Here is a 15,934-nt window from a genome sequence, read left to right on the forward strand (position 1 = left end):
CTAACATTACTTGTCGTTGGGGTATCAACGTCTCCTGCCATAACTATGTTCATGGTGTCTTCAATCACTCTTGGAGATGTATATGTCGATCGCGGAACTTGTGTCAATGGTTCTTCCGCCGATTCTTGCAAATGTGCTTGTTGGCGCGTTCTTTTTCCCATTTTGCCACCAAATCCAATTTTTGGAATCCCACTTCTGAATTTGTTAAGAATATTCCAAAGAATATTACTATGGTTGGTAATTAACTTGAATTCTGTTATTAACTTAAAAACTTTTTATTTAAACAAATCTCAAAATAGCTTTATAACAGAAATATATTTGATCTGTTCACTTCTATCGAATTCGAAAGACTGCCCCTTCTTATCATCTCTTCATTCTCCCTTCCAGCTCTTCCTTCCTGATTGGGTCGTCTATTCACCAATAGGCCATAGTCCCTCTTACGCCACCTTTCAATTCGGCGCGTAGTTCAAAACTCAGTTAACAGTAGTTTGTCATAAATAAAGCCGTATTTTCCAAAAAACGTAAAAAAATAAAATTGTTTAAAAATTCGCATTAATAATATTTAAACGCAAAACAAATTGAAAAATCGGGCTTCTTTATGACGAGGTGCCAGACCCAACGATTCCAACAAGCCCCAAAAACATTGAAATCGGTTGAGAAATAGAGCCGTACCATTGTCCTGCGTTTTTGAGGTGGACGAAAAGCAAAAATTTTTAGGAAGGAAGCTAGGCTTCCTCCCCTCTCGCGGCTCACGCTAACGTGTTCCACCCATTCCAACATCGAAACTTACTACGAAGCTTTCCTCTCATATTTACGCTATTCCCCTATCTGTAGCTATACATATATAAATACCGCTAAAATAATGTTGAGAACATTTCATTTCGTCGATATAATGAAATTGCTAAAAATGCAATTATCATTTTGAAATAAAATTGTAAAAAAGGAGATTTCGTAATGTTTAAAATATAAGACATACGGCGAAACGCGGGACAATGGTACAGTCGTATTTTTCAACAGAATTTGATGAGACTAGTAATAATTAAAGCCATTCTTCATGTAAATTGTCCTAAAGAGCTCGCATTTTCGATAAAGCTTCTTGTTTTTCAGCTATGAACGATTGAAGTTGCACGGCGCGCAAATACATATTTCTTCTCTCGCGTACATCAGCGGTTGCGCACGTCCATCTTCAGTCGTTTATAACTGGAAAACTATAAGCTTTATCGAAAATGCGAGCTCTTTAAGACAATCTACATGAAGAATGGCTTTAGTTATGACTAGTCTCATCAAATTCTATTGAGAAATACGCCTGTACCATTGTCCCGCGTTTTGCCGTAATTTCAGGTCTTCAAGCGTCACTGACTCGTTTATTCTGCTATTTATTCCGAGTAAAGTAAAAATGCTCCAACAATTTGGGTGGCATCATTGAATAGAGCGTGAAAACGGGAGACGCTTTTATAATATTTTCATAATTTTGCAACGCTTCCTTTGGTCATTATAATGCAAACTGTAACAAGATGCGTACACCCCCCCCCCCCCCCGGAGTAAATAAAGTTAGCTTCCCCTCCCCCCTCTACAGCTTGTTGCCTTGTCCAGCGTATGTAAACCAGCAGAGTAGGCCTACATACATACGGGTGCGACTGTGTTAGTGACTCGTGGAGTGTGTACTGTAAACAAACACACATAGCGTTTACCATGTATGTACGTGGGTCTTATTTTCAATCGCGAATTTGCCCTTCTAAATTTGTTGCATTGCATCTTCTACGACAAGCTTCATAAGATTAAGAAATACTCGTAGCAGCATGTACATTATCGAGAGCTTCTAATGTAATTTTTCAATGTACAATCGTACTTTTATTTGTTCCGAAATAAATAGCAGAATGAACGAGTCAGTGACGCTTGAAGACCTGAAATTACGGCAAAACGCGGGACAATGGTACAGGCGTATTTCTCAATAGAATTTGATGAGACTAGTCATAACTAAAGCCGTTCTTCATGTAGATTGTCCCAAAGAGCTCGCATTTTCGATAAAGCCTATAGTTTTTCAGTTATGAACGATTGAAGATGGACGTGCCCAACAGCTGATCTACGCGAGAGAAGAAATATGTATTTGTGCGCCGTGCAACTTCAAATGTTCATAGCTGAAAAACTATAAAGCTTTATCGAAAATGCGAGCTCTTTAGGACAATCTACATGAAGAATGGCTTTAATCATTACTAGTCTCATCAAATTCTGTTGAAAAATACGACTGTACGATTGTCCCGCGTTTCGCCGTATGCCCTATATTTCAAGCATTACGAAATCTCCTTTTCTTCAATTTTATTTCAAAATGATAATTGCATTTTTACCAATTTCATTATATCGGCGAAATGAAATGTTCTCAACATTATTTTAACGGTATTTATATGTATATAGCTACAGATAGGGGGGCCATTCCACCTCAAAACAGACAGATTTCGGAGTACAACACCGATTTTTTTTAAATATATGTTAATATATAAGAAAATACAAGACTTTTGGCGCTAGTTTGAGTCAAAAATCTTTTTTCGTTTCGGAGATACGAACTGTCAAACTTTGCAGTTTTACTGTTTTTGGTAAAAACACGTAATCTTTGAAAATTTATATCTCCTAAACGAATAAAGATAGAAGACTCTGGCTAGAACGAGTGTACTCAGAAAGAATCATACTTTATTAGAAAAATATAAAAAAACAGTTTGTTTTAATTGGTTAAAACTATTAAAAATTAAAATAAACATTTGAATTAACAAATGTGTTGTCATGCTCTGACAATTATAAGAAAATATCAGGAATGTTCCTTGGAATGTCCTCTACAAAGAAAAAAATTAAAACGCGTATACTCTCTTGGTGTTCATAGTGAAAAAAAATATTTTATCACGACGCGCTCGGCCAGAAGCGTCGTTCGAGCGGCGTAAACCGGTGAAGCGCATGCGTAACTGAGCGCGACTAGTCTCTACATGTCGGAATCCATCAATCTATGAATAATGCGAGTTAACAACATGTTTTAATTGTTTGTTTATGTTTTTATGACTATTATAAATTAACAATATATTTATTATTATTCTGCTTTATAAGCAGTCGTCATTTATTTACAAAATAATTAGAAATAAGACATTTGAACATGGCATTGAATATACAAATTATATACTAATTTATATTTATATATTTTATTAAATTATGGCAGAAGAAAATATTATGAATATGAAATTGCTGTATTGAAAATATTTAACAAACTTTTACAATTGTATAATTATCTGATTGAGGAAAAGCTTTAGTTTGTAATTATGTCTTTGAATCTATCGTTAAAAATGCACGATAATTTCTAGTTCATTTACCTATTTTCACTTTTCAAAAAAATCTCGTACAAAGTGTTTTAATAAGCATTAAAATAATTTAAACGAGATTTTTTTGAAAAGTGAAAATAGTTAAAGGAACGAGAAATTATCATGCATTTTTAACGATAGATTCAAAGACACAATTACAAATTAAAGCTTTTCCTCAATCAGATAATTATACAATTGTAAAAGTTTGTTAAATATTTTCAGTACAGAAATTTCATATTCACAACATTTTCTTCTGCAATAATTAAATAAAACATGTAAATATAAATTAGTATATAATTTGTATATTCAATGCCATGTTCAAATGTCTTATTTCTAATTATTTTGTAAATAAATAACGACTGCTTATAAAGCAGAATAATAATCAATATATTGTTAATTTATAATAGTTATTTAAACATAAACAAACAATTAAAACATGTTATTAACTCGCATTATTCATAGATTGATGGATTCCGACATGTAGAGACTAGTCGCGCTCAGTTGTAAACGACATGCAAGTATTGACAAAGAAATATTTTTGTGTGGTAAATCTAACGACGAGACTGTATGGCCGGGATTCACAGTCGTAACTCAAGTCCGTACTTAAGATTGACTTGACCAGGATTGTCTAAAGTCCTAAGTTCTGCTTAAGACAACCTTAGTTTTACAGACGATTCTTAAGACCTCTTTTTGGATCTTAAGAATATCTTGACGAAGTTGAAGCTTAGCTTGTACTTGAAGACGTGTCTTGAATGTTACTAAAGTTTTATTGGAATTGACCAATCACTTTGCATAGAAAATGACAGTTTCATTGTAAACTACCCTTATCAACACGCTGCTTTTTCTTTCTTTGGTTATGAATGGTATACGAGATTGTCAATAAATAATTAACATAAATCATATAAATTTTTATCCGGTACGTATTTTACTTTTTTTACATGTTTTGTAACGTAAATATGTATAATATTAATGCATTTAATTTTCTACATTTTCCAATAAATTTCTATGCAGGAATATACAAATAATAAAATCTTATCAATTTTATTATAATTTAATCCTATTTACTTTTAGTTTGACAACATTTTGAAGTACTTATCTTTCATATTTTTTTTAACAATTAACTTTTTATCCCATTTGTTACTAAGATAGTTGATCCCGAAATAATGTTGATAGAGTAATGTCACACAAGCGGGCAGTATACTCTGATTTGGAGAAACAAGTCTTTTTAGACATATTAAAAAAATATAAACATATTATAGAATCTAGGGCAACAAATTCATCAACTATAAAAGAAAAATCTGAAGCATGGTCACTAATTACAGAGGAATATAATAAATCTATTTTAGTTTCAACTCAGGTATTTATAATTTTTTTGCAACGGAGTAGAAATAAAAATGAATTTTATCATTTAATATTTATAATATAGAGGGATATGAGTCAAATAAAGAAATACTGGTCCAATCTTAAACATATCAATAAAAATATTTTAACCACTGAAAAACAATCAAGGTATTTAACCGGAGGTGGACCAGAAATAAATCTTCCTCAGGTGGTTGCTCAAGTGTTAGAAATTTTACCAGTATTAAATGCAACAGCACCTTTCATTGGATCCAGCAACTTAAACGAACAGGAATCTGAAGGTATATATTTAAAATAATGCTCAAAACATTGGAATAAAAGAATAAACTATATTTACTATAAAACCTATAGTATATTAAAAAGTTTAAATATTTCAGAGCTGCATCAAGATATTATATTAGCAGTACAATCTGGTGAAAAAAGGAAAATAGATAATATGTCGAACAACAATGTGTATTTACAAACACACGAACCAAGCTGTCTCTTTGAAAGGCAAATCATCTCACACAGGTATGTATTAGTTTATATAATGATACAATATGTATGTACAAATTAGAGAATCATTGTTCTGATGTAGGATATAACTTCAACGCTGATGATTGTGATGACCCGTCTATAGAAGAAGCCCAAATTTTATCAGGTGATAAATTAAAAATATTATTTATAACATATAATACTCTATGCTTCTAATAATTTTTTGAAATATATAACAAAAACTTGTTTTAAGATCTTACTAATAAAGCGTCAAATAATATTAAAAAAGTGAAGAGGGTTAGGATGGTTACCATCTGCCAGAAAGAGCTACAAATGGCTGAGATTAAAATAAACCATGAGATTGAAATATGCAAGCAAAAAGAGGAGTTTCAAGAAATGTTATTTAAAATGACGAGGGAAAAACTTATACTAGAACAAAAAGAGTTAAAGGAGAGACTAAAACTATCAAAGTACCTTGCACAAAAAGAAATGTAAGTATTGATATATTGCAAAAACGATTTCAGGCATAATCTAATTTTTTATCAATTTTAGGGGTTCTGATTATAATTCGGATTGAGAAATCAAATTTCTTGTGACTTTTATTTTGCCTCATGTTTTTGTATGAATTATAATTATGTGAAATATATATTAAAAAAATGTTTTACAACCTTTATACCAGTATTTATTGAAATTCAAAAATGCAGTATTTTTTGCACAATGTTTCAAATATAAAGATATTAGTATAAATTTTAATTTTGTAATAATGGATTCTTTCTAATTAGCCTAAAAATTAACACAATCGGACACAAATGTACAGTTTGTGACATGCAATGTACCATTTGTGTTCGATTGTGTCGATTTTTAGGCTAATTGGGAAGCTTCCAATATTGTACAGAAATTATTGTGCTATGTATAGTATTTACAAATATTATTACTTCTTTCTGTTCGTATTTTATGAAGAAATATTGAGAGAAAATTTTATACTATGAACTCAAAGTTTAATTAACCAAACATTTGCTGTACAATATTTCTTCTTATAATGCACCCATCTCCAGGCTCATCACGATGATATTCATCTTCAACAATTAAGTCATCTTCATTTTCGTTATCTAAGATGTCTACAAGAATGTCATTATATTGCAGCGTTAAATTGTGTAAAACACCACAAGCTGCTACCACTGCGGTACATGTGTTGATGTTTAAAGCTAATCCTTTTGAAAGACATGGAAAACGTCTTTTCCAGACACCAAAGGTTCGTTCAACAATCATCCTTGTTCGAGATTGAATGATATTATATCTGTGAAAATTTATTTTTATAGCGATTAAGATTTCTCAAAGTATAAAAAAATAATATATATATGTAGTTATAAACATTTTGAATATTACCTTTCCTCTTCTTCACTTTGTGGATTGCGGAATGGTGTTAAAAGAAATGTAAGAGAAGGGTAACCAGCATCACCGACTAGCATTCCTGTCAATTCTCTTTGCTGATAGCGTATAAAAATCCTGGAGTTTTGAAGAATACTGGAGACATGCTCCCTTCCTGGAAATTCTGGCACTAAGTCGAGGAACTCCATACGTGGACCTACTATAGCCTTTAACATACAAATAAACTTATTGATAAGATGTAAATATATCCTTAGAAAATCGTTAAATATTATTAATATGTACCTGTACATTCAAAGAAAAATATCCTTTTCTGTTTCTGTATGATTCTGCACGGCTACTAAAATTATTATTTCCTAGTCTGATATGAGTGCAATCAATTGCTCCTTCAATATTTGGAAGCCCAATTGCCCCATTGCCATACCCCAATCTATTAAATAGTCTGCGATTTTCCTGTATGGACTCTTCATTCCTTGGAAACTTAATATATGTATGCAACTTACTTGCTAATATCACAGAAATTTTGAAAACTATTCTGCTCACTGTGGGTTGTGACAGAAATATTAAGTCTCCAATAACCTTCTGTAATAACAAAAAGTAAGAATGATTTTTATAACTTTAATAATAAAATCTACATTAGAAAGAACAAATATTTTACTACCTGAAAACTAGCTGTGGCATAAAACCTTAAGCAAATGAGCAATTGAATTATAGGGTCAATGGGTAAACCTTTCTTGGTAAATTTCTGTAAGCTAGAATTCACCAATGGTAGTAATCCATGCATTACGGAATATTTAGAAAACCTGTATCTAATATGAAAATTTTGTTCATCGTAGGCTTCAAACGGGTTCATTACATCCCTTATATATGTTCTTGCTCCAATCGTAGGAACTTGATATTCGTCTTCTTCTGAAGAGGTATCTGAACTGTACCAGGTCACGTTGAATTGTTGATACAGTGCACAATTATTCATTTTGTTCTTTTTCTGAAATTTATTTTTGTATTTATAATAATTATTCAAATGTGTGTGAATAGCACACTTTAATTCACCATATCATAGGCATAAATATAATGGTCTGTTGATTATATTTCAGATATTAAATGATTAAATATAAAAGAGGTTCAAAAAGGCATCGTGAAAAAATGTATATATATTATGATAAAATGAATGACCTTATATTCATGCCTTTTAGCTTATTAAATGCTACATCGCTTTATAACTGTAAATTTAGATTTACCTTTATAACAATTTAAAGTAATAAATTCTAAAATTGTAAAATTTAAATGACACTGCAGCAGACAACAGAAAGGATGTATGATTGGCGCTAGCGAGTAACAGTGGGTGGGATGTCTTTCTTAAGTCCACAAATTCGTCGACTTGGACAAGACCATACTTAAAGCCACTTGAGACAGATCTTGAGCAATTACTTGAAACATTTATCTTGGCTAAGTTAGAACTCAAGATCTATCTTCAAATCTGTGCTTAAGAAATGGCTCAAGCATTGACGCCATCTTAAGAACAGTCTTAAGCTTGCACTTAATCTTAAGTATCAACTGTGAATCCCGCCCTATTACTACTGGCGCTTTCATTGAATCTGCTAATTTTTTTATGGCATCATTAAAATTATATTCAGTATTAGTATTAGCTTTACGCCTACGTTTATTTGTTTTGGAGAAAGATATGGGTGGATTCATATCACTATCTACTCCTGACGATGTCATATCGTAAGACTGACTGAGCGAGAAGAACTTAAAGGCACGTCCTTCTGAGAAAACACATTATTTGTAACTACTGGATCATCAATTGATTGCTCTTCTAAATCAGCTGTTTGATGACTATCGAGAATATTTAAATCTAGCCAGACTTCAGATTCTTCATCCTGATAATTATTTGTTGTTGATAATTCTTCTTTATCATTCTCACTACTTTTTAAAAGGTTTTCTTGCACACTACCTAACTGTAAAAAATAATTCTTTAACTTTGAAGAATCATTATTAGAAAATATTAATACTTTGCAGTTTTATTAATATTTTGCTACAATTAGTAAGTTACTAAAATATACTTGCAAAATTAACTTTATCTCTTGCCATGCTATATCTTTTAGTTGAGTCATGACTTTTTCGTGGAATAAAATAAGTTTCAAGAAATTGTAAATGATCAAAATACCATAACGTTGGCTTATAAACCTTAAAACAAATTAAAAATATTTTAATATATCATTAAAATAATATAATCAAAAGAGAGTAAGAAATCTAATGATTTGAAATAAGTTTTTTAGTTTATTATACATACATCATCGTATCCTGTCCCTGATTTTATTGAAGCTTTAACTTTCTGATTCTCAATGTTAAATTGATTCCTTAAGGGGATGCATTGAGCGACTCAAACATTCATTCAAATTTATCTTCCAAACTATTAGGAATATGAACTTTTCTGTAGAGATTAAATTTACTCTTTTAGCTGTACTGAAGCGCGCTACAAACTCGGTTTCTCAAAATTATAAAAAAAAATTTTCATAAAAATTATAAATACTTATAATTTTGTTGGTAATAATAATATTTAAAATTAGGCCTTGTAGCGCGCTAAAGAAAAGTTCTATGACTAATTTGAGACCAAGAAGAAACAAATATACCTAAAAATCTGGAAGATTTTTTTGAAAAACTAAATAAGCTATTGAAAGACAAGTTTTACGCTGTTTTACCGACGGAGAAGTTTCACAGTGCGTTAGACAAGAACAAGCCTATTAGCTCTCCTCGCTTTAGAAGGGGTACCCACTCTCTCCCCACCATTCCCCGCTAAACAAACCAACTCTCCTACACACAGCTAGGGGCTGGCTAACCCTGCCTGTCGGTGTGAATCCGTAGCGGAATGGAAGAACAAATAATTATTTGTAGATTTCAGGGTTAGGTTTTCGCATATCCGGCGTTGTACCGCTCTTCCATATCATTTCAGGAGGCTACAGTAAAATTTTCAAAGTATTTTGTCATCTACAAGTCTCAAAAAACTTGAATTAGTTGACGAAAGCGTGACTCGTATCAGCCGAGCAGCGTTGCCAAGTGTAGTGTAATTACACTACGTATGTACACTGTTCAAAACTGAATCATGTACAGGTATAGTTTCTGCTTCCCTATACTATCTTGTAGCAAAAATGCTTCTCGCAAAATTGATTCATGTCCATCTCAACTCCTCTATACTATCTTATAGCAAAAATTTAAAGACAACAGCAGACGAAACGCGACATCGACAAATATGAAGATGACGTTTTGGACGTAGTAAAAGTATTATCCAAAAAGCATATTATTTATATTGGAAATGTAGGGATGTCGAAAAATGGAATGGAAAATAATGCAAATATGGTGCATATATATAATATTATTTATCAAGTATAAAAAGGAAGAGATCGGATGTAATTTTCAGCCTATAAAGAGGAAAAAGCATCAGATAAGTATCAGGAGCAGCAAGTCAGAAGAAAGATTAATTTAACAAAGCAAAATATTCTTTAATCTTTCTTTTGATTTACTGCTCCCGATACTTATCTGATGCTTTTTCCTCTTTATAGGCTGAAAATTACATCCGATCTCTTCCTTTTTATACTTGATAAATAATATTATATATATGCACCATATTTGCATTATTTTCCATTCCATTTTTCAACATCCCTACGTTTCCAACATAAATAATATGCTTTCTGGATAATACTTTTACTACGTCCAAAACGTCATCTTCATATTTGTCGATGTCGCGTTTCGTCTGCTGTTGTCTTTAAATTTTTGCTATAAGATAGTATAGAGGAGTTGAGATCAAGGTTGCCAAGTGTAGTACTTTCGGTACTATTTCACTTTACTACATTTATATACATATATAAAATCTATAATAAAAGAGTTTTATAAATGCATCAAATGTCTAATATTAATCATTTTTCTTTCCAATTATTAAACTATTATTGAAATGATTATCTAAAAATAATGAAATAGAATAGATTATACTTAGCATGAATTTTGTTAATTTATTGAATTCTAATTATTTGTTATGATAAATATATATATATATATATATTTAGACATAAAAAACCATTCAAGAGCATTAAATTCATGAAAGTATGTATTGTTTCATGTCCTCATCATGTCCTCATTTCTGCTCATTTTGAGACTATAGCATAAACGATATAAAACCGTATAACAGTATATGCTATACACTACAGTTCCTACAGTCGCATGGTATGAGGTCTGTTCTTTTTCGCTGTATTACTGCACTAGTGCAATAAGTTAGAGTGAGAAAACATACATATGTATGCAGTTTGTCTTATTTCAACTAATTGCACCAGTTCGATAGTGCAGTGAAAAAGAACAAACCCATGGTGGAAATGGTGGAATGTTGCTAGCGCCACAGCGTCAATAAGTGGACAATGACCGCCACTAATGGCCTGCAAGATTTTTTTGATGCGTTTAGGAACCATACCTCCCTATGGATTCTTCCCCGCCTGGACCAGTTTCTACATTGAGTGACTGGAAAGAGTAGAGGGGGGCATATGACGTATATTTATATATAGATGGTGTTATTGAACAATTTGTATATCTAATACGAATACTAAGCTTCACGTTTCGTTTTCATAGTTTTTGGCCGATTGTTTTGATTGACGAAATACTATTATTGGAGGCAGAAGACATTCTTCTTTCGTTTAACGATATTTTTAGCTTTACGTTGCATATTGCTAAATGGTAATCATTTAAATAAAATTCGAGGAGAAGGCAGATATTTTCAGATTAGTGGCAGCTAGAAATTTGACGCAAGCATTAAACCTGGAAGGATATCAAGAACAGTACAAAATTATTCCTGCGAATATGTTTAAATATATATTAGCTTTTTAAAATTACTCCATTCGCGAGCCTTAACTATTTTATAAATACTGTTACTTGTATAAATAAAAGAAATATATTATATGCCTTCGCGTATAAAATGTATATACCCATTACGATATATCTGTTATAATTCATAGTATAATATATAAACGTAATCTAAATAAAGAAAAGAAAAGTATTTTGAAAGATTAATTCATTATCCTGTATCCTACTTTCAATATATAAGATTTTCTTCCATCTTCATTTAAAATGCAGGACAGTTATTCAAACTAAATACTGACAGCCAAATCTACTAATATTTACTGAACCTAAAACAGCAAAGAAAATAAATTTAGATATAACAAGCACGAAAAATTACTACTATTAATTGCCATATTGATACATTTAGATCATATTTAAATTATACCAGAATAACAAATCTTTTTTTAATATTTCCAATTTCGTTTCTGCATGGAGATTCCAAATTCGAAGCAACAGAATGGACACATAGCCTGGCCTCATTTATATTCATCCATTGGATGTAGCTCATCAGCTTTGTTAGAAAATTTGACCTGCGAAACATAAGAGAAACTACAAAGGATCATGTTTGAATACATTTTATATATGATTATCAATAATATTACTTATCTAAGAAAACAGGTTGGCTTTTATAGATGTGGAGAGCATACTGCGTATACTATCTGAATCTGTGTTCCATTCCTTAGCGTTGCTTAATTCCTCTGGTTGAAATCAGCATGACGTATACACTTTACTCTTGGTAGAACTTTCCGTAGAACCTTTACACCTGGGAAAAGAGACATTATAATTAGCACTAATTTTATCAATTAATTATATATGATAATAAATATGCAAGGATCTGCATTCCATTGAAAAAATTATAATAATATTTTTTATTATGTATTTCTTATATAAATTCATGAATCTATTTGTTTATTACATTTTTATATATTAAGTTAATTTTTACAAAAAGTATATTACATTTTTCCTTAATATGTAATGTAAGTTTTTAAAAGTATACAAAATTTATTATACCTGTTTTCTTCGATAATCCAGAAAAGTCATTAAAAAATGTATAACTTCACTATAACTGATTAATATTTTCCAACAAATTAAAACTCATTAACAATTTATACTAACACTCGTTTGATTAAAAATCCGCTCTGTCAGACTGACATTTCTGCACTTTTCACTACTCTCACAAGACTCACAGATAGGTCCAGTGGTATAGACTCACCAAAAAATCACCCAGAGGCGTAGAATTATTTTAGACAAAGACGCAGATAGAAATCCATTAGTTAGAGAGAGAAGTGCAATGGCGACGTCCGAGATAGGAAAATATGAAACGAAGGCCTGGAGAAACCACGTTGAACGTGGAATAAGGCTCTTTCTTTCTCTTTAAGGCATATAAAAAAGGATAGCCTATCATACATATCCTATACTCTTTCCAGTCTTTCACTGTAGAAACTGCTACAGGCGGGGAAAAATCCATGAGGTGACAAGGTTCCTAAACGCATCAAAAAAATCTTGCAGGCCATTAGTGGCGGTCATTGTACTATGTTATGTACGCCGGTCACGTTCAACAGAAAACAGACAGCGCTTAATCTACGCTTCCTCAGCGCTTAGGCAGCGTTTATGCGTTTGTAAACACCCAAAATTCAATTCGGTAATGTGTGTGACGTGTGTGGAGTGCCGGTGGGTGTAGTGTAGTGATGTCGATACTGTATCGATATATTGAAATATCGATACTTTTATGTCAATATTTCGATATTTTGTACCGATACTTTGCTCCGCGATATATCGTAATATTAATACTTTTTCGTTTCAATACATGCGGCAAAGTAATTTTAAAAGCTATTTTACTGCATATTTTTTTGCGGGCAATAAAACTCCAAAAAGGTAAGCAATTATGCACAATATTTTAGCATAGTTTTAGCAATTTTGTGCAGAATGGATATTATAAATTTCTTCAGCTGTTGATATAAGCTTTTTTTTCTACAGACATTCCCTTCCCTATACCATCCTATTGGATATACCAGTACGCAATATTTTCCTTTTTACCTTATTTTTCTCATTCCTTGTCATGAAAACTTATTTTTGTTGATATCATTTATTATTTGATATTATTTTATTATAGTGCCAACAAAAAGTAACATTTGGAAATATTTTGTAAAATTAAACACTGGCGGTAAATGCAAAATATGCCAAAAAGAAGTAAAGGGAAGCAATAACACCACAAACATGAGATTCCACTTGGAACGAGCTCATCCCACTTTAAAAATGGGAGTAAATTGTACAAGTGCGAAAAGAAGTGCATTGGTAATATTAATTATGGGACTACACTTATAGTTTATATCATTATAGTCTATTTTTTACTAAAATAAAATAGGTACTCGAAGATGATGACCCATCAAGTAACCCGGATGATCCTGACAGTGCAAATAGTATTGGCACTGCTACTTCCATGTCAACATCTTCTACAACATTATTGTCAGCTTATTATGCATTGGAAGAAACAGAAGGCTCTACAAGTAAACAGCCAAGAATTGATTTAACATTGCGTAATCAAACTTCATTCCAAGGTTAAGTATTTGTTTATTCTGGCTGTATTTTTGGACTCTTATTGTATTGCTTTAGATGTTCATTTACCAGTTGACATTCTATATAATAAAATTAGTCCTTACGATATCAAAATAGCTCAATTTTTTGTCGTTTTGACTTCATTAGAATAAGTTTTATTAATTGGGGTCTTAAAATGTGAAAAATGTTAAATTACAATTTTAAATGGATATAAGTTACTATTTAATAATATCAGTTTAATCTTATTTTAGATGGAGGTAAAAAAGCATTGGAAATAACCAGTAATTTATTGTTCATGATTGCTAAAGATAATATGTCTTTCTCAACGGTGGAAAAGGAAGGTTTTACAACATTTGTAAAAACAATAGCACCTTTGTATAAAATTCCATGCAGAGCAACAATTACTAGATTAATGGAAGAAAAATATCAAGTTTTATCTAGTAATATAAAATCGCTTCTGTCTAATACAAAATATATGTCGTTAACTACTGATATTTGGACAGATCCCCTAAATGTTAAGAGTTTTTTGGGTTTGACAGCTCATTTTATCCATGAAGATAAGCACAAAACTGTGACCATAGGAGTAACAGAACTTTGTGATAGACATAGCTCCAATAATATTCAAATGTGGCTATTAGATGTCACTGAAAAGTGGAAAATTAAACAGGAAAGTGTTGTGACGGTCGTCTGCGATAACGGAGCTAACATAAAAAAGGCTGTCAAGGATGTGTTTGGTGTAAATAAACAGTTGTCTTGTTTTGCACATACTTTAAATTTAATTCCTGCAAAAATCATAGAAAGTGATGATGTGCATGTCATATTTAAGAAAATAAAAGCTATCGTTACATTCTTCAAAAAATCTGTAGCTGCTATGGATAGTTTGAGAGCTGTGTCAAGTTTGAAATTAATACAGTCGATTGATACTCGATGGAACTCTGCACATGACATGATAATTAGATTTATAGAGTTATCAGATAAGATTGCGTCAATTCTTCTAAATTTACCAACAGCTCCAATGATGATAACATCAACAGAATTGCAGACTGCAAAAGAGTTTGTAGACTTATTAAAACCTTTCAAGGATGCAACAAAAATCATTAGTGGAGAATTTTACATGACAGCAAGTAAGTCGTTACCAATAGTGAGTACTTTAAAAGAAACGTTAAGTCAATTAATACCTATTACTGAAGTTGGAAATAAAATGAAGCAATTGTTGTTAGAACAATTTGAATTGAGGTTTCAAAACATTGAAGAAGAAAAAATTTTGGCAATGGCTACAATTCTTGATCCACGGTTTAAATCAATTCATTTCAATAATGAGACAGCATGCTCTAACATTATAAGTGATATAAATATGATATTAAATATTGAAGTTGCAAAAGAAATTGAAAACGTCAATGTGCAAAGTATTAATTTAAATAATACCAGTTTTTGGTCGTATCACGAAGCTTTAATCCATGAAATAAAATCAAAAGAGCGAACTACCTTTAATTCAAGCCAAATGCCTGAAGATTTCAGATTTTACTTAAGCCAGCCTCCTATTGATATTAAGGAATGTCCAATACAATTTTGGAAATCTAATAATTCAAAATTAAGTGAATTAGGACGAAAATATTTGACAGTAGTTGCTTCGTCTGTACCATGTGAACGATTGTTTTCTAAGGCTGGTCGAATTATCACAGAAAGCAGGAATCGTTTAAGCGCAGAACATTTACAACAATTAATATTTTTAGGTTCACTATCTATCCAAGATTGGATGTTTTTGTTGTAATTAAAATATAATTGTCTAAATCACCACTTAATAATTCAGAATCTTTATTTATTGGGTATTTCTGTAGAATAAAAAGAAACAATAAAAGTATTTCTTAATTTTATACAAATTTTCCTTTATTAAATTGCTTGTCACTTATAAATTCATTATTTACAGTTTACTTACAATC

General features: G+C 31.4%; 3 protein-coding genes and 1 long non-coding RNA gene across 8 annotated transcripts; 2 read left to right on the forward strand and 2 right to left on the reverse strand.

Moving 5' to 3' along the window:
* The first annotated feature begins 3,889 nt into the window (after positions 1-3,889).
* On the forward strand, positions 3,890-5,844 carry LOC136784783 (myb/SANT-like DNA-binding domain-containing protein 3). 3 transcript variants are annotated; one of them, XM_066745678.1, is made up of 7 exons: positions 3,890-4,254; positions 4,598-4,695; positions 4,765-4,978; positions 5,075-5,207; positions 5,275-5,337; positions 5,425-5,662; positions 5,724-5,844. In XM_066745678.1, the coding sequence occupies exons 4-7, from the start codon at positions 5,147-5,149 to the stop codon at positions 5,746-5,748; spliced, it is 387 nt and encodes a 128-aa protein (XP_066601775.1). In that variant the 5' UTR covers positions 3,890-4,254; positions 4,598-4,695; positions 4,765-4,978; positions 5,075-5,146; the 3' UTR covers positions 5,749-5,844. The 3 variants fall into 3 exon arrangements, with proteins under 3 accessions (XP_066601775.1, XP_066601774.1, XP_066601773.1); XM_066745677.1 differs by having other exon boundaries at positions 3,895-4,254; positions 4,484-4,695; XM_066745676.1 differs by lacking the exon at positions 3,890-4,254 and having other exon boundaries at positions 4,265-4,695.
* A 324-nt stretch (positions 5,845-6,168) lies between these two features.
* Positions 6,169-8,160, reverse strand: LOC136784781 (putative nuclease HARBI1). Of its 3 annotated transcripts, none has more exons than XM_066745673.1 (5): positions 7,796-8,160; positions 7,219-7,542; positions 6,843-7,139; positions 6,558-6,766; positions 6,169-6,468 (listed from the first exon to the last, which is right to left on the reverse strand). In XM_066745673.1, exons 2-5 carry the CDS (start codon positions 7,528-7,530, stop codon positions 6,174-6,176), a joined length of 1,113 nt encoding a protein of 370 aa, XP_066601770.1. In that variant the 5' UTR covers positions 7,531-7,542; positions 7,796-8,160; the 3' UTR covers positions 6,169-6,173. The 3 variants fall into 3 exon arrangements, with proteins under 3 accessions (XP_066601770.1, XP_066601772.1, XP_066601771.1); XM_066745675.1 differs by having other exon boundaries at positions 6,843-7,136; positions 7,216-7,542; XM_066745674.1 differs by lacking the exon at positions 7,796-8,160 and having other exon boundaries at positions 7,219-7,638.
* A 2,964-nt stretch (positions 8,161-11,124) lies between these two features.
* On the reverse strand, positions 11,125-12,592 carry LOC136784791 (uncharacterized). Its single transcript, XR_010824462.1, has 3 exons — positions 12,450-12,592; positions 11,824-12,201; positions 11,125-11,725 (listed from the first exon to the last, which is right to left on the reverse strand). It is a non-coding gene; the product is annotated as an uncharacterized lncRNA (long non-coding RNA).
* Positions 12,593-13,213: 621 nt separating this feature from the next.
* Positions 13,214-15,846, forward strand: LOC136784786 (E3 SUMO-protein ligase ZBED1-like). The gene is made up of 4 exons (XM_066745682.1): positions 13,214-13,313; positions 13,552-13,733; positions 13,804-13,996; positions 14,246-15,846. The coding sequence occupies exons 2-4, from the start codon at positions 13,656-13,658 to the stop codon at positions 15,763-15,765; spliced, it is 1,791 nt and encodes a 596-aa protein (XP_066601779.1). The 5' UTR covers positions 13,214-13,313; positions 13,552-13,655; the 3' UTR covers positions 15,766-15,846.
* Positions 15,847-15,934: the final 88 nt, after the last annotated feature.

The sequence above is a fragment of the Prorops nasuta genome, unplaced genomic scaffold (assembly GCF_024137725.1).
Source record: "Prorops nasuta isolate Cenicafe-Biocafe unplaced genomic scaffold, Cenicafe_Pnas_1.2 PNAS00072, whole genome shotgun sequence".
Classification (NCBI taxonomy): Eukaryota; Metazoa; Arthropoda; class Insecta; order Hymenoptera; family Bethylidae; genus Prorops; species Prorops nasuta.